At 50.4% G+C, this 25000-nt stretch overlaps 1 protein-coding gene across 1 annotated transcript in view; it reads left to right on the top strand.

Moving 5' to 3' along the window:
- Positions 1-819: 819 nt before the first annotated feature.
- The window catches only part of LOC140455078 (uncharacterized), a gene marked incomplete at both ends in the record, with an annotated part of 26147 nt that continues 1966 nt past the window's right edge, over positions 820-25000 (top strand). The window contains 2 exons of the mRNA XM_072549743.1: positions 820-988; positions 4825-5423. Coding sequence (XP_072405844.1) covers positions 820-988; positions 4825-5423 — 768 coding nt within the window. The remainder of the gene's footprint in view (positions 989-4824; positions 5424-25000) is intronic.

Raw genomic sequence — 25000 nt, forward strand, 5'->3', positions numbered from 1 at the left:
TCCCTCTCTCTCCCTCTCCCTCTTTCTCCCTTCCTCCCTTCCTCCCTCTCTCCCTCTCTCCCTCTCTCCCTCTCTCCCTCCCTCTCTCCCTCTCTCATTCCCTCTCTCTCCCTCTCTCTCCCTCTCTCTCCCTCTCTCTCTCTCCTTCTCTCTTTCCCTCTCTCTCCCTATCTCTTTCCCTCTCCCTCCCTCTTTCTCTCGCTCTCTCTCCCTCACTCTCTCCCTCTCAATTTCCCTCTCTCTCCCTCTCTCCCTCCCTCTCTCTCCCTCTCCCTCCCGCTCTCTCTCCCTCTCTCCCTCCCTCTCTCTCCCTCTCTCCCTCCCTCTCTCTCCCTCTCTATCTCTCTCTTTCTCTCTCTTTCTCTCACTCCTTTCTCTCTCTCTGTCTCTCACTCTCTCTCTCCCTCTCTCTCCCTCTCTCTCTCCCTCTCTCTCTCCCTCTCTCGCCCTCCCTCTCTCTCCCCCTCTCTCTCCCCCCTCTCCCCCCTCTCTCCTCTCTCTCTCTCTCCCCCTCTCTCCCCCTCTCTCCCCCTCTCTCTCCCTCTCTCTCTCTCCCTCTCACTCCCTCTCCCTCCCTCTCTCTCTCCCTCTCCCTCCCACTCTCTCCCTCTCTCTCTCCCTCCCCCTCTCCCTCTCTCTTTCTCTCCCTCTCCCTCCCACTCTCACCCTCCCTCTCACTCCCTCCCTCTCTCTCCCTCCCTCTCTCTCCCTCCCACTCCCTCCCTCTCACCCTCCCTCTCTCACCCTCCCTCTCTCACCCTCCCTCTCTCACCCTCCCTCTCTCTCCCTCTCCCCCTCTCCCTCTCTCTCTCCCTCCCTCTGCAGGTGAAGAGGCTGACCCCAGATTTCAGTGAGAGGGAGGGGTTTTTTGACCTGGTCTGGGAGGTCCAGAGCAGACGCCTCAATGACCAGAGGTGCTCCTTCAGGAGGAGCAGAGATCGCAGGCCTTATCGCTCATTACCCTCATCGCCGCTGGACCGAGAGAATCGTAAGGGTGTTGGGAAACTCTCTCGGCACTCCTATTGGTCACTATCAGCCCGACATCGAGTATTATTCCCAGTCTGACACTAGTCTCGATTTGATCCCACCCTCCTGTCCATCTCCCTCCAGGACGGCAGTGGGACAGCACCTGGGAGGAAACCTGCTCACGTGGGACACCTCAAACTGCACAGGGAGCTTTACTCTGTATCTAACCCCGTACTGTCCCTGTCCTGGGAGTGTTTGATGGGGGACAGTGTAGATGGAGCTTTACTCTGTATCTAAACCTGTGCTGTCCCTGTCCTGGGAGTGTTTGATGGGGACAGTATAGAGGGAGCTTTACTCTGTATCTAACCCCGTGCTGTCCCTATCCTGGGAGTGTTTGATGGGGACAGTGTAGAGGGAGCTTTACTCTGTATCTAACCCCGTGCTGTCCCTGTCCTGGGAGTGTTTGATGGGGACAGTGTAGAGAGAGCTTTACTCTGTATCTAACCCCGTGCTGTCCCTGTCCCTGGGAGTGTTTGATGGGGGACAGTGTAGAGGGAGCTTTACTCTGTATCTAACCCCGTGCTGTCCCTGTCCCTGGGAGTGTTTGATGGGGGACAGTGTAGAGGGAGCTTTACTCTGTATCTAACCCTGTGGTGCCCCTGTCCTGAGAGGGTTTGATGGGGACAGTGTAGAGAGAGCTTTACTCTGTATCTAACCCTGTGCTGTTCCTGTCCTGGGAGTGTTTGATGGGGGACAGTGTAGAGGGAGCCTTACTCTGTATCTAACCCTGTGGTGCCCCTGTCCTGGGAGTGTTTGATGGGGACAGTGTAGAGGGAGCTTTACTCTGTATCTAACCCCGTGCTGTCCCTGTCCTGGAAGTGTTTGATGGGGACAGTGTAGAGAGAGCTTTACTCTGTATCTAACCCCGTGCTGACCCTGTCCTGGGAGTGTTTGATGGGGGGATAGTGTAGATGGAGCTTTACTCTGTATCTAACCCCGTGCTGTCCCTGTCCTGGGAGTGTTTGATGGGGACAGTGTAGAGGGAGCTTTACTCTGTATCTAACCCCCGTGCTGACCCTGTCCTGGGAGTGTTTGATGGGGACAGTGTAGAGGGAGCTTTACTCTAACCCAGTGCTGTCACTGATGTGACAATACCATAATTGACCATCTTTAATGTTAAGCAGGCCTGTGCTTGTCTGTGGACACACGTAAAATGCACATTGTGTGCATATGTGTGAGAGCACATGTGTATGTGTGTGTGTATGTGAGTGAGCATGTGTCAGCCTGTGTTTGTGTGTGTGAATGTTAGCGCATTTGCGTGTGTGTGTTTGTGCATGTTTGTGTGTTTGTTCGCACGTGTTTGTGTGAGTGTGGGATTAGAGCGTGATTGTGTGTGTTAGCATGTGTTTGTGTGTGTGTTAGCACATGTTTGTGTGTGTGTTAGAGCATGATTGTATGTGTTAGCATGTGTTTGTGTGTGTTAGCACATGTTTATGTGTGTGTTCACGCATGTTTGTGTGTGTGTGTTAGAGAGTGATTGTGTGTGTTAGCGCGTGATTGTGTGTGTTAGCACGTGTTTGTGTGTGTGTTAGCGCATGTTTGTGTGTGTGTGTTAGCACGTGATTGGGTGTGTGTTAGCACGTGTTTGGGTGTGTGTTAGCACGTGTTTGTCTGTGTGTGTTAGCATGTGTTTGTGTGTGTGTTAGCACATGGTTGTGTGTGTGTTTGCGCATGTTTGTGTGTGTGTTCGTGCATGTTTGTGTGTGTGTTAGCGCATATGTGTGTGTGTTATCGTGTGATTGTGTGTGTTAGCATGTGTTTGTGTGTGTGTTAGCATGTGTTTGTGTGTGTGTTAGCAGATGTTTGTGTGTGTGTTCGTGCATGTTTGTGTGTGTGTTAGCGTGTGATTGTGTGTGTGTTAGCACATGTTTGTGTATGTGTGTTAGCGCGTGATTGTGTGTAACATGTATTTGTGTGTGTTAGTACGTGTTTGTGTGTGTGTGCTAGCGCGTGATTGTGTGTTAGCATGTGTTTTTGTGTGTTAGCACATGTTTGTGTGTGTATTAGTGCGTGTTTGTCTGTGTGTGTTAGCACATGATTTTGTGAGTGTTAGCACATGTTTGTGTGTGTGTTAGCACATGTTTGTGTGTGTGTTAGCACATGTTTGTGTGTGTGTTAGCGCGTGATTGTGTGTGTTAGCGCATGTTTGTATGTGTGTTAGCGCATGTTTGTGTGTGTGTTAGCACATGTTTGTGTGTGTGTTAGCACGTGATTGTGTGTGTTAGCACATGTTTGTGTATGTGTGTTAGCGCGTGATTGTGTGTAACATGTATTTGTGTGTGTTAGTACGTGTTTGTGTGAATGTGTGCTAGCGCGTGATTGTGTGTTAGCATGTGTTTTGTGTGTGTTAGCACATGTTTGTGTGTGTGTTAGCGCGTGTTTGTCTGTGTGTGTTAGCGCATGATTTTGTGAGTGTTAGCACATGTTTGTGTGTGTGTTAGCACATGTTTGTGTGTGTGTTAGCACATGTTTGTGTGTGTGTTAGCGCGTGATTGTGTGTGTTAGCGCATGTTTGTGTGTGTGTTAGCGCATGTTTGTGTGTGTGTTAGCACATGTTTGTGTGTGTGTTAGCACGTGATTGTGTGTGTTAGCGCATGTTTGTGTGTGTGTTCGTGCATGTTTGTGTGTATGTTAGCACATGTTAGTTTGAGTGTTAGCACATGTTAGTTTGAGTGTTAGCGCATGTTTGTGTGTGTGTACATGCATGTTTGTGTATGTGTTAGCGCATGTTTGTGTGTGTGTTCATGCATGTTTGTGTGTGTGTTAGCACATATTTGTGTGAGTGTTAGCGCATGTTTGTGTGATTGTTAGCGCATGTTTGTGTGTGTGTTAGCACATATTTGTGTGAGTGTTAGCGCATGTTTGTGTGTGTGTTAGCACATGTTTGTGTGAGTGTTAGCACATGTTTGTGTGAGCGTTAGCACATGTTTGTGTGTGTGTTACCGCATGTTTGTGTGTGTTTTAGCACATGTTTGTGTGTGTTTTAGCACATGTTTGTGTGTGTGTTCGCACATGTTTGTGTGTGTGTTAGCACATATTTGTGTGAGTGTTAGCGCATGTTTGTGTGTGTGTTAGCGCATGTTTGTGTGTGTGTTAGCACATGTTTGTTTGAGAGTTAGCACATGTTTGTGTGTGTGTTAGCACATGTTTGTTTGAGAGTTAGCGCATGTTTGTGTGTGTGTTAGCACATGTTTGTTTGAGAGTTAGCACATGTTTGTGTGTGTGTTAGCACATGTTTGTTTGAGAGTTAGCGCATGTTTGTGTGTGTGCTAGCACATGTTTGTGTGTGTGTTATCACATGTTTGTGTGTGTGTTAGCACGTTTGTGTGTGTGTTAGTACGTGTTTGTCTGTGTGTGTTAGCACGTGTTTGTGTGAGTGTGTTAGCGTGTGATTGTGTGAGTGTTAGCACATGTTTGCGTTTGTTTGTTAGCGCGTGATTGTGTGTGTTAGCACATATTTGTGTGTGTTAGTGCATGTTTGTGTGTGTGTTCGTGCATGTTTGTTTGAGAGTTAGCGCATGTTTGTGTGTGTATTAGCACATGTTTGTTTGAGAGTTAGCGCATGTTTGTGTGTGTGTGTTAGCGCATGTTTGTGTGATTGTTTGCGCATGTTTGTGTGTGTGTGTTAGCGCATGTTTGTGTGAGTGTTAGCACATGTTTGTGTGTGTGTGTTAGCGCGTGATTGTGTGTGTTAGCACATATTTGTGTGTGTTAGCGCATGTTTTCTTTGGAAGCTGCAGAGGTGACGTTAAACTGAGAGGTGTGCTGATTTCCAATTTCTGCTCCCCCTCTGTGTAGCTTTCTTTGCCTCCATGTCCTCCCTACAAACCGAGGAATTCTTTGACCTCATTGCCTGCTCCCAGAGCCGCCGACTCAATGACCAGCGAGCGGATTTTGAGGAGTCTCCAACAGTGGCACTCTGCGCACCGTTCCCTACAGGTCCTGTCGAATACCTGGCTCCCTTAGGATGCATGGTGTCTCAGACACAGAGCGCAGTGTCTCCGCCAGCAGCTCCAGCAGAGAGAGAGGAGACTCCAGCAGAGGGCAGAGAGAGTCCCACAGAGGCAGAGGAGCAGCCAGCAGAGCACGAGCAGAATCCAGTGGGGAGAGAACGGCTTCCCACAGAGGGAGGCCAGGCCCCAGCAGAGCGGCAGGAGATCCCAGCAGAAGGGGAGGAGGCTCCAGCAGAGCGGCAGGAGATCCCAGCAGAAGGAGAGGTGGATCCAGGAGAGCTGCAGGAGATCCAGGCAGAAGGAGAGGTGGCTCCAGGAGAGCGAGAGGAGATCCCAGCAGAAGGAGAGGAGGCTCCAGTATATAAAGCAATGTATCAAGTGCAGATGTCGACGGGAACGAAGGGGCCAGATGATGAACTGTACAACATCATCTTAAGCCATCAGGTACAGGCAGCATCAAAGACCAACTCGACCGAAGGGGGAGGGGGGGGGTGGGGTGCAGTGGTGGGGGGGGTAAACAGGCAGCCCCTGTGAGGGACAGTGCCTGGTTGCTCAGACCCCACAAGACAAAGGAACAGGAAGAGGCCATTCAGCCCATCCAGCTTGCTCCACCATTCCGTAAGACTATGGATGACCTGATAACCCCCCAATTTCCTGCCTTTTCCCCATAACCCTTAATGATTCTGGGCCGACTGTGGTACAGAATTCCACGGATTCACTCCCTTCTGAGGGAAGGAACTCCTTTCCATCTCTGTCCGAATGGTAGTGAGCTCTTACCCTGAGATGATGCCAATAGACAATAGACAATAGGTGCAGGAGTAGGTCATTCTGCCCTTCGAGCCTGCACCGCCATTCAATATGATCATGGCTGATCATTCCCAATCAGTATCCTGTTCCAGCCTTATCTCCATAACCCTTGACTCCACTATCTTTAAGAGCTCTATCCAATTCTTTCTTAAATGAATCCAGAGACTGGGCCTCCACTGCCCTCTGGGGCAGAGCATTCCACACAGCTACCACTCTCTGGGTGAAGAAGTTTCTCCTCATCTCTGTCCTAAATGGTCTACCCCGTATTTTTAAGCTGTGTCCTCTGGTTCGGCACTCCCCCATCAGCGGAAACATGTTTCCTGCCTCCAGAGTGTCCAATCCTTTCATAATCTTATATGTCTCAATCAGATCCCCTCTCAGTCTTCTAAACTCAAGGGTACACAAGCCCAGTCGCTTCAGTCTTTCAGAGTAAGGTAATTCCGCCATTCCAGGAATTGACCTCGTGAACCTACGCTGCACTCCCTCAATAGCCAGAATGTCTTTCCTCAAATTTGGAGACCAGAACTGTACACAGTACTCCAGGTGTGGTCTCACCAGGGCCCTGTTCAGATGCAGAAGAACCTCTTTGCTTCTATACTCAATCCCTCTTGTTATGAAAGCCAGTATGCTATTAGCCTTCTTCACTACCTGCTGTACCTGAATGCTTACCTTCATTGACTGGTGTACAAGAACACCAAGATCTCTCTGTACTGCCCCTTTACCTAAATTGATTCCATTTAGGTAGTAATCTGCCTTCCTGTTCTTGCCACCAAAGTGGATAACCATACATTTATCCACATTAAACTGCATCTGCCATGCATCTGCCCACTCACCTAACTTGACCAGGTCACCCTGTAATCTCCTAACATCCTCATCACATTTCACCCTGCCACCCAGCTCAGTATCATCAGCAAATTTACTAATGTTATTACTAATACCATCTTCTATATCATTAATATATATTGTAAAAAGCTGCGGTCCCAGCACTGATCCCTGTGGTACCCCACTGATCACTGCCTGACATTCCGAAATGGAGCCGTTAATCACTACTCTTTGTTTCCTATCAGCCAACCAATTTTCAATCCAAGTTAGTACTTTGCCCCCAATACCATGCGCCCTAATTTTGCTCACTAACCTCCTATGTGGGACTTTATCAAAAGCTCTCTGAAAGTCCAGGTACACTACATCCACTGGATCTCCCTCGTCCATCTTCAGAGTTACATCCTCAAGAAATTCCAGATTAGTCAAGCATGATTTCCCCTTCATAAATCCATGCTGACTCTGTCCTATCCTGTTACTACTATCCAGATGTGTCGTAATTTCGTCCTTTATAATTGACTCCAGCATCTTTCCCACCACTGAGGTCAGACTAACTGGTCTATAATTTCCTGCTTTCTCTCTCCCACCTTTCTTAAAAAGTGGTATAACATTAGCCACCCTCCAATCCTCAGGAACCGACCCCGAATCTATCGAACTCTGGAAAATAATCACCAACGCATCCACGATTTCTAGAGCCACCTCCTTCAGTACCCTGGGATGTAGACCATCAGGGCACGGGGACTTATCAGCCCCCCGGTCCTGGACTCTTCCCCCCACTCGGGAGACCCGAGTGGGGTCAGGATTCCCTGAAAGGGTTCAGTTGGCCCTTTGGGAAGGATTGGCCGTTGGGGAATGGAGGGAGTGACTCCGTTTGGATCAATGGGAAGAGTTTTGAATGGGAAGAAGGAAGGGGAGGGGAATGAGAGGTCAGGAATCACAGGTTCGAAAGGCTGACAGGCAAACACTAAAAGCTCTCAAACCACAAATCCCCAAAGCCGTACCCTAACCCGAAACCCGAACCCTAAACCCAACCCGAAACCCGAACCCTAAACCCAACCCGAAACCCAAACCCTAACCCGAACCCAAACCCTAAACCCAACCCGAACCCGAACCCTAAACCCAACCCGAAACCCAAACCCTAAACCCAACCCGAACCCGAACCCTAAACCCAACCCGAAACCCGAACCCTAAACCCAACCCGAAACCCGAACCCTAAACCCAACCCAAAACCCAAACCCTAACCCGAACCCGAACCCTAAAGCCAACCCGAACACAAACCCTAACCCGAAACCCGAACCCTAAACCCAACCCGAAACCCGAACCCTAAACCCAACCTGAAACCCGAACCCTAAACCCAACCCAAAACCCAAACCCTAACCCGAACCCAAACCCTAAACCCAACCCGAACCCGAACCCTAACCCGAACCCGAACCCTAAAGCCAACCCGAACACAAACCCTAACCCGAACCCGAACCCTAAACCCAAACCCTAACCCCAACCCGAAACCCAAACCCTAACCCCAACCCGAAACCCGAACCCTAAACCCAACCCGAATCCCAAACCCAACCCAAACCCTAACCCCAACCCGAAACCCGAACCCTAAACCCAACCTGAAACCCGAACTCTAAACACAACCCGAAACCCAAACCGAATCCTAAACCCAACCCGAACCCTGAACTCAACCGAACCCTAAACCCAACCCTAAACCCAAACCGAACCCAAAACCCAACCCTAAACCCAACCCTAAACCCGAACCCTAAACCCAACCCTAAACCCGAACCCTAAACCCAACCCTAAACCCAACCCGAGCTCTAAACCTAAACCGAACACTAAACCCAACCCTGAACCCAACCCAACCCAAAATCCAACCCAACCCCTAAACCCAACTCGAACCCCAAACCCAACCCAAACCCCAAACCCAAAACCCGAACACTGAACCCAACCCGAACCCTAAATCAACCCTAAACCCAACCCGAACCCCGAACCCTAAACCCAATCTGAACCCTAACCCCAACCCAAAATCCAAACCTAATCCAAACCCTAACCCAACCCTAACCCCAAACTCAACCCAAACCTTAACCCCAACACCAACCCGAACCCCGAATCCCAAATTCAACCCAAACCCCGAACCCCAAACTCAACCCGAACCCTAAACCCAACCCGAACCACGAACCTCAAACCCAACTCGAACCCCGAACCCTAAACCCAACCCAAACCCAACCCGAACCCCCAACCCCCAACCTAACCAAAACCCTAAACCCAACCCAAACCCCGAACCCCAAACTCAACCTGAACTCTCACCCTAAACACAACCCGAACCCCAAACCCAACCCGAACCCAAACCCTAAACCCAACTCGAACCCCAAACCCAACCCAAACCCTAAACCCAAAACCCGAACACTGAACCCAACCCAAACCCTAAATCAACCCTAAACCCAACCCGAGCCCCGAACCCTAAACCCAATCTGAACCCTAACCCCAACCCAAAATCCAAACCTAATCCGAACCCTAAACCAACCCTAACCCCAAACTCAACCCAAACCTTAACCCCAACACCAACCCGAACCCCGAACCCCAAATTCAACCCAAACCCCGAACCCAAACTCAACCCGAACCCTAAACCCAACCCGAACCCCGAACCCCAAACTCAACCCAACCCAAACCCTCAACCCAACCCGAATCCCAAACCCAACACAAACCCTAACCCCAACCCGAAACCCGAACCCTAAACCCAACCCGAACCCTAACCCAACCCAAACTCTAACCCAACTCTAACCCTAACCCCAAGCCCAACCCAAATCTTCACCCCAAACCCAACCCGAACCCCGAACCCTAAACCCAACCCAATCCCCAAACCCAACTCGAACCCCAAATCCCAAACCCAACCCAAACCCAAACCCAACCTGAAACCCAAACCCCAAACCCAACCCGAACCCGAACCCCAAACCCAACCCGAACCCCAAACCCCGAACCCAACCCAAACCCCAAACCCAACCTGAACCCCAAACTCCAAACCCAACCCGAACCTTAACCCCAAACACAACCCAAACCCCAAATCCCAAACTCTACCCAAACCCCAAACCCAATCCGTACCCCAAACCCCAAACACAACCCAAACCCCAAATCCCAAACTCCAAACCCAATCCGTACCCCAAACCCCAAACACAACCCGAACTCCGAATCCCAAACTCAAACCAAACCCAAACCCAACCCGAACCCCAAACCCCAAACCCAATCCGAACCCTAACCCCAAACCCACCCGTAACCCCAAACCCAATCCGAACCCCAAGCCCAAACCCAATCCGAAGCCTAACCCCAAACCCAATCCTAACCCCGAACCCAACCCGAACCCCGAACCCCAAACCCAACCCGAACCCCGATCCCCAAACCCAACCCGAACCACGAACCCCAAACCCAATCCGAACCCTAATCCCAAACCCAACACAAACCCCGAATCCCTAACCCAACACAAACCTCAAACCCAACCCGAACCCTGAACTTCAAACCCAACCTGAACCCTAACCCCAAACCCAACCCGAACCCCGAACCCCAAACCAAGTCCGAACCCTAACCCCAAATCCAACCCAAACCCCGAACCCCAAACCCAACCCAAATCCCGAATGCAATCCGAACACCAAACCCCAAACCCCAAACCCAACTCCAAACCCAAACGCTAACCCAACCCGAAGCCTAACCCCAAACCCAATCCAAACCCCGAACCCCAATCCCAACCCGAACCCCAAACCCAACCCGAACCCCGAACCCTAAACCCAACCCAACTCGAACCCCAAACCCTAAACCCAAACCAAACCCCAAACCCAACCCGAACCCAAACCCAACCCCAAACCCAAACTCCAAACCCAACCCAAACCCCAAACCCAACCTGAACCCAAACCCCAAACCCAAACCCAACCCGAACCCCAAACCCAACCCAAACCTTAACCCCAAACCCAACCCAAACCCCAAATCCCAAACTCTACCCAAACCCCAAACCCAAACCGAACACTAACCCCAAACCCAATCCATACCCCAAACCCCAAACCCAACCCGAACCCTAACACCAAACCCAACCCTAACCCCAAACCCAATCCGAACCCCAAACCCCAAACCCAATCCGAAGCCCGAACCCCAATCCCAACCCAAACCCCGAACCCCAAACCCAATCCGAACTCTAGCCCCAAACCCAACACAAACCCTGAATCCCTAACCCAACACAGACCTCAAACCCAACCCAAACCCTGAACTTCAAACCCAACCTGAACCCTAACCTCAAACCCAACCTGAACCCTAACCTCAAACCCAACCCAAACCCCAAACCCCAAACCAAATCCGAACCCTAACCCCAGAGCCAATCCGAATCCCGAAACCCAAACTCAACCCTAATCCTAACCCCAAACCCAACCCGAACCCTGAACCCCTACCCCAACCTGAACCACAAACCCAACCTGAACCCCAAACCTCAAACCCAACCCGAACCCCGAACCCCAAACCCAACCTGAGCCCCGAACCCCCAACCCAAACTGAACCCTAAACCCAACCTGAACCCCGGACCCCAAACTCAACCCGAACTCTCACCCTAAACACAACCCGAACCCTAAACCAACCCGAACCCCGAACCCAACCCAACCCCCGAGCCCTAAACCCAACCCGAACCCTAACCCAAACCCCGAACCCAACCCGAATCCCGAACCCCAAAGCCAACCCAAACCCCGAATCCTAAACCCAACCCAAACCCGAACCACAAACCCCAAACCCAACCCGAACCCTAAACCCAACCCGAACCCCAAACCCAACCCGAACTCTAACCCTACTCTAACCCTAAACACAACCCAAACCCCGAAACCTAAACCCAACTTGAACCCCGAATCCTAAAGCCAACCCAAACCCCGAACCCTAACCCCCAACCCAAACCGAACCCCGAACCCAACCCGAACCCCCAACCCCAAACTCAACCCGAACTCTCACCCTAAACACAACCCGAACCTTAAACCTTACCCTAACCCTCAATCCCAAACCAAAAACTAACCCCACCTCAAATCTAACCCTAATCATCACCCTAGCTCTAACCTTAATCCCAACCCTAACCGAGGGAGTGTCACTGAACAAAGAGACCTTGGAGTGCAGGTTCATAGCTCCTTGAAAGTGGAGTCACAGGTAGACAGGATGGTGAAGGCAGCGTTTGGTATGTTTTCCTTTATTGGTCAGAGTATTGAGTACAGGAGTTGGGAGGTCATGTTGCGGCTGTACAGGACATTGGTTAGGCCACTGTTGGAATATTGTGTGCAATTCTGGTCTCCTTCCTATCGGAAAGATGTTGTGAAACTTGAAAGGATTCGGAAAAGATTTACAAGGATGTTGCCAGGGTTGGAGGATCTGAGCTACAGGGAGAGGCTGAACAGGCTGGGGCTGTTTTCCCTGGAGCGTCGGAGGCTGAGGGGTGACCTTATAGAGGTTTATAAAATTATGAGGGGCATGGATAGGGTAAATAGGCAAAGTCTTTTCCCTGGGGTGGGGGAGTCTAGAACTAGAGGGCATAGGTTTAGGGTGAGAGGAGAAAGGTATAAAAGAGACCTAAGGGGCAACTTTTTCACGCAGAGGGTAGGTATATGGAATGAGCTGCCAGAGGAAGTGGTGGAGGATGGTACAATTGCAACATTTAAGAGGCATTTGGATGGGTATATGAATAGGAAGGGTTTGGAGGGATATGTTGGCAGGTGGGACTAGATTGGGTGGGAACATCGGGTTGGCATGGTCGGGTTGGACCGAAGGGTCCATTTCCATGCTGTACATTTCTGCGACCCGGTGACTGCAGGAGTCAGCTCCCTTTGGTGGGGATGGGTGCCAACTATATCCCTTAAAGCCTAGGCCCACTTCTGTCATGTTATTTCTCCACTGTGTCAACCTGGCCTGGTCCTGAGGGGGGTTACGTTCATCGTAGTGGGGGTAGGGGTGGAGGGGGGGGGTGCCCGAACAGGCTGTGGTGGGGGGGAGGGGGGGTCTTCTCTCTGGAAAGCAGAAAGGATTTGGAATTTTCCCTGACGGTTCAAGGTCTCCCCACTTTGTCAGCAGGACCCCGTTAACATGAGGGAGGAGCAGTCGACATAATCTTCAGTCAGCGCCCACCTCCCGGCGGCTATATTTCCAAGAGTGAACCCATAAACGTAGGTGGGATTGCCAGAGGGAAGCGAGGTTTTAACGAGCATCAAGGGGAACCAGTGAATGGATACCTGGTTTTCAAAGGCATTTGTTGTCGTGCCCCACGGTGATGTGGTTGAATTATTGACATTAATCGGGGATTGATTGACTGAGAGGAAACAAAAGAGTTCGCACAGTTTCAGGAAACGAGACAAGTCCCACAGGGGCCAGTGTTTGGGGGCGCGACTGTTCGAGATCTGCCTAAGTGGTCTCAAGACTTTTTGTGGGCAAGCGTTCCCCCCCCCACCCCCCCACCGCCCGAAGTCAACAAAATGCCCTGGAAGATTTCATCACAGGATCGGCCGAAGGTCACTGCTGTGAGTGAAGCAGAGACTTGGTGAAGGGGGCTGCTGTGGCAGTGACAGAGTGGGTCTCTCCCCCTCTGCTCTGAGGCCAAAGGTGACCCTGATGTTGCATCAATCTGGGCCTGATGGGGGGGGGGGGGAAGGGAAACAGGCCGACCGCAGGAAGGGCGAGCCATTAAGGACGTTATTGTAGAATCCAGTCAGTGTGGAAGTAGGCAATTTGGCCCATCGAGTCCCCACCTGCTCCTCTGAAGAGCATCCCGCCGATACCCACTCCAATTCCTGTAACGCTGAATTTTCCCATTGCTAATCCGACCAGCCTGGTCACTACGGGTAACGTTTAGCATGGGCCAATCCACCCGACCTACACATCCTTGGACTTTGGGAGGAAACCCACGCAGAGACGGTGGGGGGGGGGGGGGGGAGAACGTGCAAACTCCACGCAGAGAGTCGCCCGAGGCTGGGACCGAACCTGGGACCCTGGTGCCGCGAGGCAGCGGTGCTAACCACCGTGCCGCCCAATGAGGGAATGGGTGGGGGAGCCTGAGTTTACAGGAGTCAGCGTCACATTTTGCCTCAGAGTAGAGGGAACTGCTTTAAACCTCAAATCAAAAAATCATGTGACACTGAGTTATAGTCCAACCGGTTTATTTGAAACTGCTCGCTTTCGAACTCCCATTCCTTTGACAGGCAGCTAGGGAAAGAGAATACGTCGGACACAGAGTTTCTTGTGAAAAATCAAAGGGTCCTATAACTTATGCAAATATATTGAACAAACCTGGATGGCGACTAAGTTCTTGATCAGTTAGAATGGACGTTTTGACTGAGTAATGTTGTCGACTTGTCACCACGATAATATTTGGCTGAATGAAATGAAACAGAAATTGCTGGAAAAGCTCAGGAGACCTGGAGAGAAATCAGAGTGAACCCTTCTTCAGAACTGCTCTCCACCAACGCTGCCAGACCCGCTGAGTTTTTCCAGCAATTTCTGTTTGTGTTTTGAGAATTACAGCATTCGCAGTTCTTTCGGGATTTTTTAAAAATAGATCGCCAACTTGGATTCAGGGTGAGCTTGCCAATTGGACACAAACTTGGCTTGACAGTAGGAGAGAGACGGCCGCTTTGCAGACTGGAGGCCTGTGACCAGCGATATTCCACAGGGGTCAGTGTTGGGTCCACCTTTGTTCGTCATTCATATAAATGATTTGGATGAGAACATGGTTAGTAAGTTTGCGGGTGACACCAAAGTTGGTGGTGTAGTGGACAGCGCAGGAGGTTATTGAACATTGCAAGGGGATCTTGGTCAATTAGGTCTGAGGGGTTGCAGGCGGAGTTTGATTTGGAGACACAGGAGGTGCTGCATTTTAGTTAAAAAAAAATTCTAAACCTCAGACAATTCGTGGTAGAGCCCTGGGTAGTGTTGTAGAACAGAGAGACCTAGGGGTTCAGGTATGTAATTCTTGGAAATTTGCATCACAGGTAGACAGGGTGGTTAAGAAGGCGTTTAACATCTTTGCCTTCATTGCTCAGACCTTTGAGTGTAGGAGTTGGGGTGTCATGTTGAGGTTGTACAGGAGGCTGGTGAGACATCTTCTGGAATGCTGTGTTCGTTTCTGGTTGCCCTGTTATGGGATGGATATTATTAAGCTGGAGAGGGTTCAGAAGAGGTTTACCAGGATGTTGCCGGGAATGGAGGGTTTAAAATATAAAAATTGACTGGAAAAACTGGGACATTTTTTGACTGGAGCATCAGAGGCTGAGGGGTGACCTTAGAGAGGTATATAAAATCGTGAGGAGTATGGATAATGTGAACGACAAGGGTCTTTTCCCTGGGTGGGTGAGTTCAAAACAAAGGGGTATATTTTAAACTTGAGAAGAGAAAGATTTAAAAAGGACACGAGAAGCAGTTGTTTTTACACAGAGAGTGGTTCGTGTGTGAGTGTGTGTGTGTGTGGAGTGAACTGCCAGAGGAAGTGGTGGATGCAGTTACAGTCATAACGTTTATAAACCATTCGGATGAGTACATGCACAGGAAAGGTTTGGATGGGTATGGTCCAGAGGCATGCCAGTGGGATTAGTTTAGTTTAGGACGATGGCTCAGTGGTTAGCACTGCTGCCTCACAGCACTAGGGACCTGGGCTCGATTCCACCCCGTCTGTGTGGAGTTGGCAAACTTTCCCTGTGTCTGTGTGGATTTCCTTCCAGAGTCCAAAAATGTGTAGGTTAGGGTGGATTGGCCGTGCTACATTGTCCCATAGTGTTCAGGGATGTGTTGGTTAGGGTGGATTGGCCGTGCTACATTGTCCCATAGTGTTCAGGGATGTGTAGGTTAGGGTGGATTGGCCGTGCTAAATTGTCCCATAGTGTTCAGGGATGTGTAGGTTAGGGTGGATTGGCCGTGCTAAATTGTCCCATAGTGTTCAGGGATGTGTAGGTTAGGGTGGATTGGCCGTGCTAAATTGTCCCATAGTGTTCAGGGGTGTGTAGGTTTGGGTGGATTGGCCGTGCTACATTGTCCCATAGTATTCAGGGATGTGTAGGTTAGGGTGGATTGGCCGTGCTAAATTGTCCCATAGTGTTCAGGGATGTGTAGGTTAGGGTGGATTGGCTGTGCTACATTGTCCCATAGTGTTCAGGGATGTGTACGTTAGGGTGGATTGGCCGTGCTAAATTGTCCCATAGTGTTCAGGGATGTGTAGGTTAGGGTGGATTGGCCGTGCTAAATTACCCCATAGTGTTCAGGGATGTGTAGGTTAGGGTGGATTGGCCGTGCTAAATTGTCCCATAGTATTCAGGGATGTGTAGGTTAGGGTGGATTGGCCGTGCTAAATTGTCCCATAGTGTTCAGGGATGTGTAGGTTAGGGTGGATTGGCCGTGCTAAATTACCCCATAGTGTTCAGGGATGTGTAGGTTAGGGTGGATTGGCCGTGCTAAATTACCCCATAGTGTTCAGGGATGTGTAGGTTAGGGTGGATTGGCCGTGCTAAATTACCCCATAGTGTTCAGGGATGTGTCGGTTAGGGTGGATTGGCCGTGCTAAATTGTCCCATAGTGTTCAGGGATGTGTAGGTTAGGGTGGATTGGCCGTGCTAAATTGTCCCATAGTGTTCAGGGATGTGTAGGTTAGGGTGGATTGGCCGTGCTAAATTACCCCATAGTGTTCAGGGATGTGTAGGTTAGGGTGGATTGGCCATGCTAAATTACCCCATAGTGTTCAGGGATGTGTAGGTTAGGGTGGATTGGCCGTGCTAAATTGTCCCATAGTGTTCAGGGATGTGTAGGTTAGGGTGGATTGGCCGTGCTAAATTGTCCCATAGTGTTCAGGGATGTGTAGGTTAGGGTGGATTGGCCGTGCTAAATTGTCCCATAGTGTTCAGGGATGTGTAGGTTAGGGTGGATTGGCCGTGCTAAATTGTCCCATAGTGTTCAGGGATGTGTAGGTTAGGGTGGATTGGCTGTGCTACATTGTCCCATAGTGTTCAGGGATGTGTAGGTTAGGGTGGATTGGCTGTGCTAAATTGTCCCATAGTGTTCAGGGATGTGTAGGTTAGGGTGGATTGGCTGTGCTAAATTGTCCCATAGTGTTCAGGGGTGTGTAGGTTAGGGTGGATTGGCCGTGCTACATTGTCCCATAGTGTTCAGGGATGTGTAGGTTAGGGTGGATTGGCCGTGTTCAATTGTCCCATAGTGTTCAGGAATGTGTAGGTTAGGGTGGATTGGCCATGCTAAATTGTCCCATAGTGTTCAGGGATGTGTAGGTTAGGGTGGATTGGCCATGCTAAATTGTCCCATAGTGTTCAGGTGTGTGCAGGTTAGGGTGGATTGGCCGTGCTAAATTGTCCCATAGTGTTCAGGTGTGTGCAGGTTAGTTGCATTAGTCGGGGGTAAATGTCGAGTAATGGGGTAGGGGGAATGGATCTGGGTGGGATACTCTTCGGAGGGTCGGTGTGGACTTGTTGGGCCAAATGGCCTGTTTCTATACGGTCAGGACTCTATGATTATGGTCAGCATTGACTAGATAGAGGGAAGGGTCTGTTTCCATGCAGTATATAACCACATCTTAAAATAACTGAGGTAACAAATTTCTTGCAAATGGAATATTTAGTTTAAGGCTGTATAAGTTCCATATCTACTCTATCGGGAAAAATGTAGTAGATCATATTCTGAAGAAAAGGATGTGACTCGTTAAACTTAAGTCTTCAGTTTTTACCCGAGAGGAGTGAGGATAGAAACTGTCTCGTGACACTGTGATTGTGCAAGGGAAATCGTGAACTTTGACCACTCTGGCGACAGCTACATCAGGGTGATGTTTGCTCTTGTCAATTAATTTGAAAGAGAAAAAAAACTAGTGTTCAATTTGAATGAACTAGTTAGGCGTTAAGGAAATCCCTTTGTCAGTGTGGCTGTCAGTTTAATGGATGGATCATGTTTTTGGGAGCCATTGATAAAAGATATCGCTCCTGTGTGACTGTTCCTTCACGGAGACACTGTTCGGAATCCCGGGACTCCCTGTCTGTGAATGAGTCTCCCACCTATCAGCTGGAGGAGTTCCAGATGGCACCGTGATTGTATCTGGTCACCAGAATAATTTGTCTCCAATGGCGTTAACTCAGTGAAAGGCATGCGGAAAATAATGTATACATGGTGAAGAGTAATCCAGTTCCAGTTGTGCCCATTGGCACTGACAGTGGAACTTTGAAATGACATATGTATTTGCTCAGTCCTTAGTCTTGTGCCATAGTAACACTATTTTAATTAGAACATAGAATATCCTAGCATGATACAGGCCCTTTAGCCCTCGATGTTGTGCCAATCTGTGAAGCCCATCTAACCTACACTACCTTGTCCATATACCTATCCAATGTCCATTTAAATGCCCTTAATGTCGGTGAGTCTACTACTGTTGCAGGCAGGGTATTCCACACCCTTACTACTCTCTGAGTAAAGAAACTACCTCTGACGTCTCTCCTATATCTATCACCCCTCAATTTAAAGCTATGACCCCTCGTGCTAGCCATCACCATCTGAGGTAAAAGACCCTCCCTGTCCACCCAGTCTAACCCTCCGATTATCTTATATATCACAATTAAGTCACCTCTCAACCTTCTCTCCAACGAAAACAGCCTCAAGTCCCTCAGCCTTTCCCCGTAAGACCTCCCCACCATACCAGACAACATCCTAGTAAATCTCCTCTGCACCCTTTCCAAAGCTTCCATGTCCTTCCTGTAATGCAGTGACCAGTGTGGCCTCACCAGAGTTTTGTACAGCTGCAGCATGACCTCATGGCTCCGAAACTCGATCCCTCTACCAATAAAAGCTAACACACCGTATGTCTCCCTGACAACCCTGTCAACCCCTATTAATTCTGCACTCCACAATAATGTTGCCTATCTATTATGCGAAAGTCCAGTGAAAATGTTTCACTCATGATCATTTGGTGGATGGAAAAACTGACTACAATCCACTCTTTCCGTTCAAAATCATTTCGGGTGAAGTACTCTACTGAAGTCCTGGCACTGTGTCCTCCAAAAGCAAACACATTCCCGTTCAGTTTATCAGATTGGTTAGGCCACTTTTGGGATACTGCTTTCAGTTCCGATCTCCCTCCTATAGGAAGTTTGTCGTGAAACTTGAAAGGGTTCAGAAAAGATTTACAAGAACCTTGCTGGGTTTGAGAGGCTGAACAGGCTGGGGCTGTTTTCCCTGGAGCGTCAGAGGCTGAGGGGTGACCTTATCGAGGTTTATACAATTATGAGGGGCATGGAGAGGGTAAATAGGCAAAGTCTTTTCCCTGGAGTCAGGGAGTCCAGCACTAGAGGGCATAGGTTTAGGGTGAGAGGGGAAAGATATAAAAGAGACCTAAGGGGCAACTTTTTCACACAGAGGGTGGTACGTGTATGGAATGAGCTGCCAGAGGATGTGGTGGAGGCTGGTACAATTACAACATTTAAGAGGCATTTGGATGGGTATATGAATAGGAAGGATTTGGAGGGATATGGGCCAGGTGCTGGCAGGTGGGACTAGATTGGGTTGGGATATCTGGGTCGGCATGGACGGGTTGGACCGAAGGGTCTGTTTCCGTGCTGTACATCTCTATGATTCTCCCTAACTCTATATTTATCTAACAGCCAAAACCTTTTCCTATATACTGGTTAATACAACACTGCCACTTTCTTGAGGGCAATTGTGACTGGCATGGTCAGTGATGTCCATACCTCAGGGGCAAATCTGAAAAGGTGTTGCCGATGTTGAAGAAGGAGCCAAAAAGTGACCGTCTAGCAAACCCCAGGAAGACGTTCCAGGGAGCTGGGGGCAGTTTATTCTGTGTCCTGTGTATTTATTGACCTGGTTGACGCTGCTGAGTACATGCAAAACAAATCTGCTGATGTTACAGAAACGGAGAGGAAGGCAAATTGGGTTCAACGTCTGCAAAGTGAGCTGGGTAAGGCGGGGTTGGGGGTTTGCAAGGATTTGGCAGGTGGAGTATAGTGCGGTAAAATGTGAGGCTGGGTCAGAGGAACGGAAATGTTCCGATGGGGGAAGAGCTATGAACAGGCCCCTCAGACCAGCTATACCGTCCAACACGATAATGGTGATCTGACTGGGGCCCTCACCCCATATTCATACAGCACAGATGCAGGCCGTTCGGTCCAACCAGTCCATGCTGACCATAATCCCAAACTAAACGAGTCCCACCTGCCTGCTCCTGGCCCATATCCCTCCAAACCGTTTCCTGTTTGTGTACTTACCCAGATGTCCTTTAAAGGTTGTAATTGGACCCCCCATCCACCACTTCCTGTGGAAGCTCATTCCTCATACACAAACCACGCTCTGCGTAAAAAAAAAGTTGCCCCCCTCTTGTCCTTTTTTAAAGCTTTCTCCTCTCAACTCCGAACTTTGACCCCTGGTCTTGAAATCGCCTCCCCTAGGGAAAAGCCACCTTCCACGCACCTTATCCACATCCCTCATGATTTTTATAAACCTCTGTAAGGTCACCTCTCAACTCCTACACTCCCAAGGAAAAAAAGTCCCAGCCTCTCCTTATAACCCAAAGCCCCCTGTTCGCGGTAACATCCTGGTAAACCACTTCTGATCCCTCTCCAGTTTAATAACATCCTTCCTATAACGGAATGGGGCACCGTATTCCAAAGGTGACCTCAGCAATCGACGTGATGTTCCCAACTCCTCCACTCAAAGGACCGAGCAATGAAAGCAAACATGTTAAACACCTTCTTAACCAGCCTGTCGACAAATTCTGTATTCGGACCTTCAAGGGATCCCTCATGGCGTCCTTCAGCCTGTGTTGCTGGAATGATTGCCTTCCAATTGACGTCCTGGGTTAGGAAGGACGAAGGTAGTTTTGCACACCATTCTGGATGTGGTCTCACCAATGGCCTGTACAAGTGTAGAAACATACCCCTCCCTCCATGTTCCAATCCCTCTGCAACACGTGACAACATTGCACCCTCCTATATAATGTGCTGCAGATTTGTTTGCTATTTATGTTCATGGCCTTTATTCTCAGGGTGATGGTGTGTCAAAGTAAAGACAGCTCACCGGAGCTGTGCAAATGAACAGGAAGGGTTTAAAATGATGTGCTGACAAATGGAACTCGATCAGGTTAGGATACCTGGTCGGCATGGAGGAGTCGGGCCGAAGGGTCTGTTTCCCGTTGCCTGTACGTCTCCATGACTGGGAGGTGGTCCGGGGGGCAGTTGGGGAGTGGGAGTGAGTTGGGAAGGTAGGGGGTCGTAGTGAGTGCGGTCTCTGTCGGGGTTTGAGAACAGACTTGGGAGGGAAGCGGAGGTGAGTGAGGGAATACCAAATCTAGGGGGCACAAATATAAGATTATCATTGATAATTCCAGGTTTGCTGGCTGAGCTGGAAGGGTTGTCCTCAGACGTTTCGCCACCATGCTCGGTAACGTCATCAGTGAGCCTCTGGTGAAGCGCTGGTGTTGGTGACCCACTTTCCACTGACCTGTCTCGGCCTGTTGTGGTTGGTGATATCATTTAGGGTTCTGTTCCTCAGAGGTTGGTAAATGGAGTCCAAATTGATGGGTTTATTGACGGAGTTAAAAATCACACAGGTTATAGCCCGAAAGGTTTATTTTGGTGATTGTGGAGAATAAGATTGTAAGACACAGAATTTGTCGCTAAAGGTTACAGTGTGATGTAACTGGAACTATACATTGAAAAAGACCTGGATGGTTTGTGAAGTCTCTCATCTTTTAGAATGACCATGCTGGTTTCAGCTCTTTCATTTGTAAAGCGCAAAACTTTTTTAAAAGTTACATTCTCAAGTGAACAATTGGTGTCATGTCGGCCTGGAGAATGTATTGAAGGTGTGAGGTGCCCTGTGTGAGACTGTCTGTGCCCCAACGGTCAGACTGATTCTCATCCAAAAAACAGGTTTACAGAATCTTACACGGATTCATGCAGTTTTTGAGCAAAGTACAATGTAATTCTCCAATTTATTGATGGAGTTCCGGTCTGAATGCCAGGCCTCTAGGAATTCCTGTGAGTGTCTCTATCCCAGGATGGATGCGTTATCCCAGGTAAACTAGCGTCCCTCTTTGTCTGTGTGTAAGGATATTAGTGATAGTGGGTGATATCTTTTGGTGGCGAGTTGGTGTTCGTATACCCTGATGGCTAGTTTCCTGCCTGTCTGTCCCATGTACTGTTTGTCACCGTCCTTGCAGGGTGTTTTGTAAATGACATTAGTTTTTCTGGTTGTAGGTACTGGGTCCTTGAGGGTTGTCAGGGGCTTCTCCAGTGTCTTTGTAGCTTTGTGGGGTTACCATGATGCCGAGAGGTCGGGATAACTCGGATCGGGAATCCGGGCGAAATGACCTAAAAAGGACAGGGTCAAGAATACGGCACGGTGGCTCAGTGGTTAGCACTGCCGCCTCACAGCACCAGGGACCCAGGTTCGATCCCAGCCTCGGGCGACAGACTGTGTGGAGTTTGCACATTCTCTCCCCGTGTCTGCGTGGGTTTCCTCCGGGTGCTCCGGTTTCCTCCCACAGTCCGAAGATGGTGCAGGTTAGGGCGAATTGGCCGTGCTAAATTGTGTTAGGTGCATGAGGCAGGGGCAAATATAGGGTTGGGGCGGGTTACTCTTCGGAGGGTCAGTGCGGACTTGTTGGGCTGAAGGGCCTGTTTCCACACTGTAGGGAATCTGATCCATTCTGATGTCCTAATGTGCAGGCCGTCTGGAGGATCGTGTCAATCCATTCAAAGGGAAACTGTGATTTTCCATGAGGGAGGCGGGAACAGAAGGATTTGTTAATGAGGAGCAGGGGCCAGCACAGAGTAGATGGACCGAACGGGCTGGACATTTTCCACGTAACGCTCTGTAAAGGGCTACCTATTAGTCAGAATCGATTTGGTTATTGAAAAACATTTGGAGAGGTGTTTGAGCTGTAGAGGGAGGCTGGGACGTATTTACACCTGCAGCATAGGAGACTTGAGGGGTGACTTACATAGAGGTTTGTGAAACCTTGGGAGGCAGAGATAAGGCCTACTCCAGGTAAGGGAGTCTAAAACTAGAGGGCAGAGGCTTCAGGTGAGTGGGGAAAGAGATACAAAATGGGCAATGTTCTCACACAGAGAGCGGGGTGCGTGTCAGGGGTAGGACCGAAGGCCAACCCAATTTTGTCTTTTAAGAACACTTGGACTATGGAAACCTCTACATTGTCTTTGAAGGCAGAGGTAGATATATCCTTGATGGCCAAGGGAGGTGGGGGATTGCCAGGAGTATAGACATTCCCCCACGCCTCACCTCCCAGCCCCTGACCTCCGCCGTCCCCACCACCCACCTCCCCCTCCCCCCTCCGTGTCTGTCCTCCCTCGTCACTGCGCGGGATTTCCCCCCGGCCCCCGTCTGACTTGTGAACTTGCGATCCTGCCCTCGCCTGGGGGTGAGGGGGCGAGAGAGAGAGAGAGAGAGTGAGAGAGAGAGAGGAGAAATCACGAAGGCACACGGGATCGGATTCCCGGTTTTCCACGTTTCCTTCCGGAGTTACCCCGGGTTCGACGACGGTCAATGCCACCCCCCCTCCCCCTCCCGTTACCACGTCTCGAGCTCGTCGCGACTCGCGCCCACCTATCCGCCTCCTGTCTGTCACACTCTCCCGAGGGGGATGGGGTGGGGTGGTGGGGGGAAACTCACCATCTCAGCCAGATGGCGTCCCCCTCACACCCCCCACCCCGTGATTTCAGATCCTCCCCGGCCTCCAAGCTGCTCTCCCCATTCTTGCTTCTTCCCTTTGGGAGCCAGGTGCCCGTTCTGGGATTTCGGCGTTTCCTTTTTGGTGCGGCCTTTTGAGCCGTTGCCCTTGGTGTTGCCACTAGGGGCGGGGTTGGCCATTGGCTTCTCGCTGCAGTTACACAGGGCCATGGTGAGGCCCCACCTTGGTGCAGTTACGGGTCTCCTGCCCTGAGGATGGGCACTGTTGCTACTGAGCAAGTCCAGCGTCGAGAGTGAGGCACTGGAAAAGCACAGCAGGGTCAGGCAGCACCCGAGGAGTGGGAGAGTCAACGTTTCGGGCATAAGCCCTTCATCCGGGGATGAGACTTGTGGGCTGGGGCGGGGGGGAGCTGAGAGATAAATGGGAGGGGGGCTGTGGGGTTGAGGGGGGGACGGTAGCTGGCAATGTGATAGGAAGATGAAGGATGGGGGGGGGGGGGTGGGGAGGGGGGTGGAGCGGATAAATGGAAGGACGATGGACAGGTCAAGAGGGCGGTGCCGAGTTGGAAAGTTGGGACTGGGATAAGGCGGTGGGGGTGGGGGTGGGAGAGATGGGGAAACCGGTGAAGTCCACATTGATGCCCCGGGGTTGGAGGGTCCCAAAGGGGGGAAGTGAGGCATCGGTGGTAAAGGTTTGGCGATGGAGGAGGCTGAGAGTCCAGCGACGGTTCCAGGTTCCGCGGGACAGGTACGCAAGGAAAGACTGGGTTCGGCCGGGATTTTTACTCACCGGAATTCCGAATAATGTGGGGGGAGTCTCGTAGAAACGTCGAAAACCCTGACGGGACCGGACAGGCTAGATGCGGGAAGGACGTTCCCGATGACGCGGAAGCCTGCGATGAGGGGAGGGGTGGGGGGGGTGGGGGGGGGGGGGGGGGGAGGCAAGGTCACAGTCTCAGAATGAAGGGCAACTGATTCAGGACGGAGATGGGGAAGAATCTCTTCACTCAGAGAGTTGGTGAACCTGTGTGTTTCTCTCTCCCACAGGAGGATGGTGGGGGGCGTGGCGGGGGTAGGGGGGGGGGTGGGGTGGGGGGGGGGGCTGCAGTTTGCTAGATACAATCAAGAGGCAGCCAGATGTGTCCCTTGAGACTAAAGTGACCAAGGGGGGAACGGAGAGAAATCCGGAATGGGAAACTGAGACTGTATGATCAGCCACTTCCCTGCCTTTTCCCCACAACCCTTGATTCCCTTCCTGAGTTAAAAAAAAATCTGTCAGTCACAGCCTTGAATAGACTCAATGACCCAGTAAAGATATCCACAGATTCACTCCCCTCTGAGAGAGGAAATTCCCCCTCACCTCTGTGTGAAATGTGTGACTCCTTACCCTGAGACGATGCCCTGGGATCCCTGCCTCTCCCACAACACTCTATTCAGGGTTTTTAAGAAGGCATATGGTGCGCTAGCCTTCGCTGGTGGAGAGATTGACTCTTGGAACCATGAGGCCATGCTGCGGCTGTATGAAACTCTGGTGCGGCCGCACTTGGACTGTTGCGTACAGTTCTGGTCACCGCATTATAGGAAGGATGTGGAAGTTTCGGATCGGGTTCAGTGGAGATTTAGATTAGATTCCCTACGGTGTGGGAAACAGGCCCTTCGGCCCAACAGCTCCACACCGACCCTTCGAAGAGTAACCCACCCAG

The sequence above is a fragment of the Chiloscyllium punctatum genome, chromosome 30 (genome assembly GCF_047496795.1).
Source record: "Chiloscyllium punctatum isolate Juve2018m chromosome 30, sChiPun1.3, whole genome shotgun sequence".
Taxonomy (NCBI): Eukaryota; Metazoa; Chordata; class Chondrichthyes; order Orectolobiformes; family Hemiscylliidae; genus Chiloscyllium; species Chiloscyllium punctatum.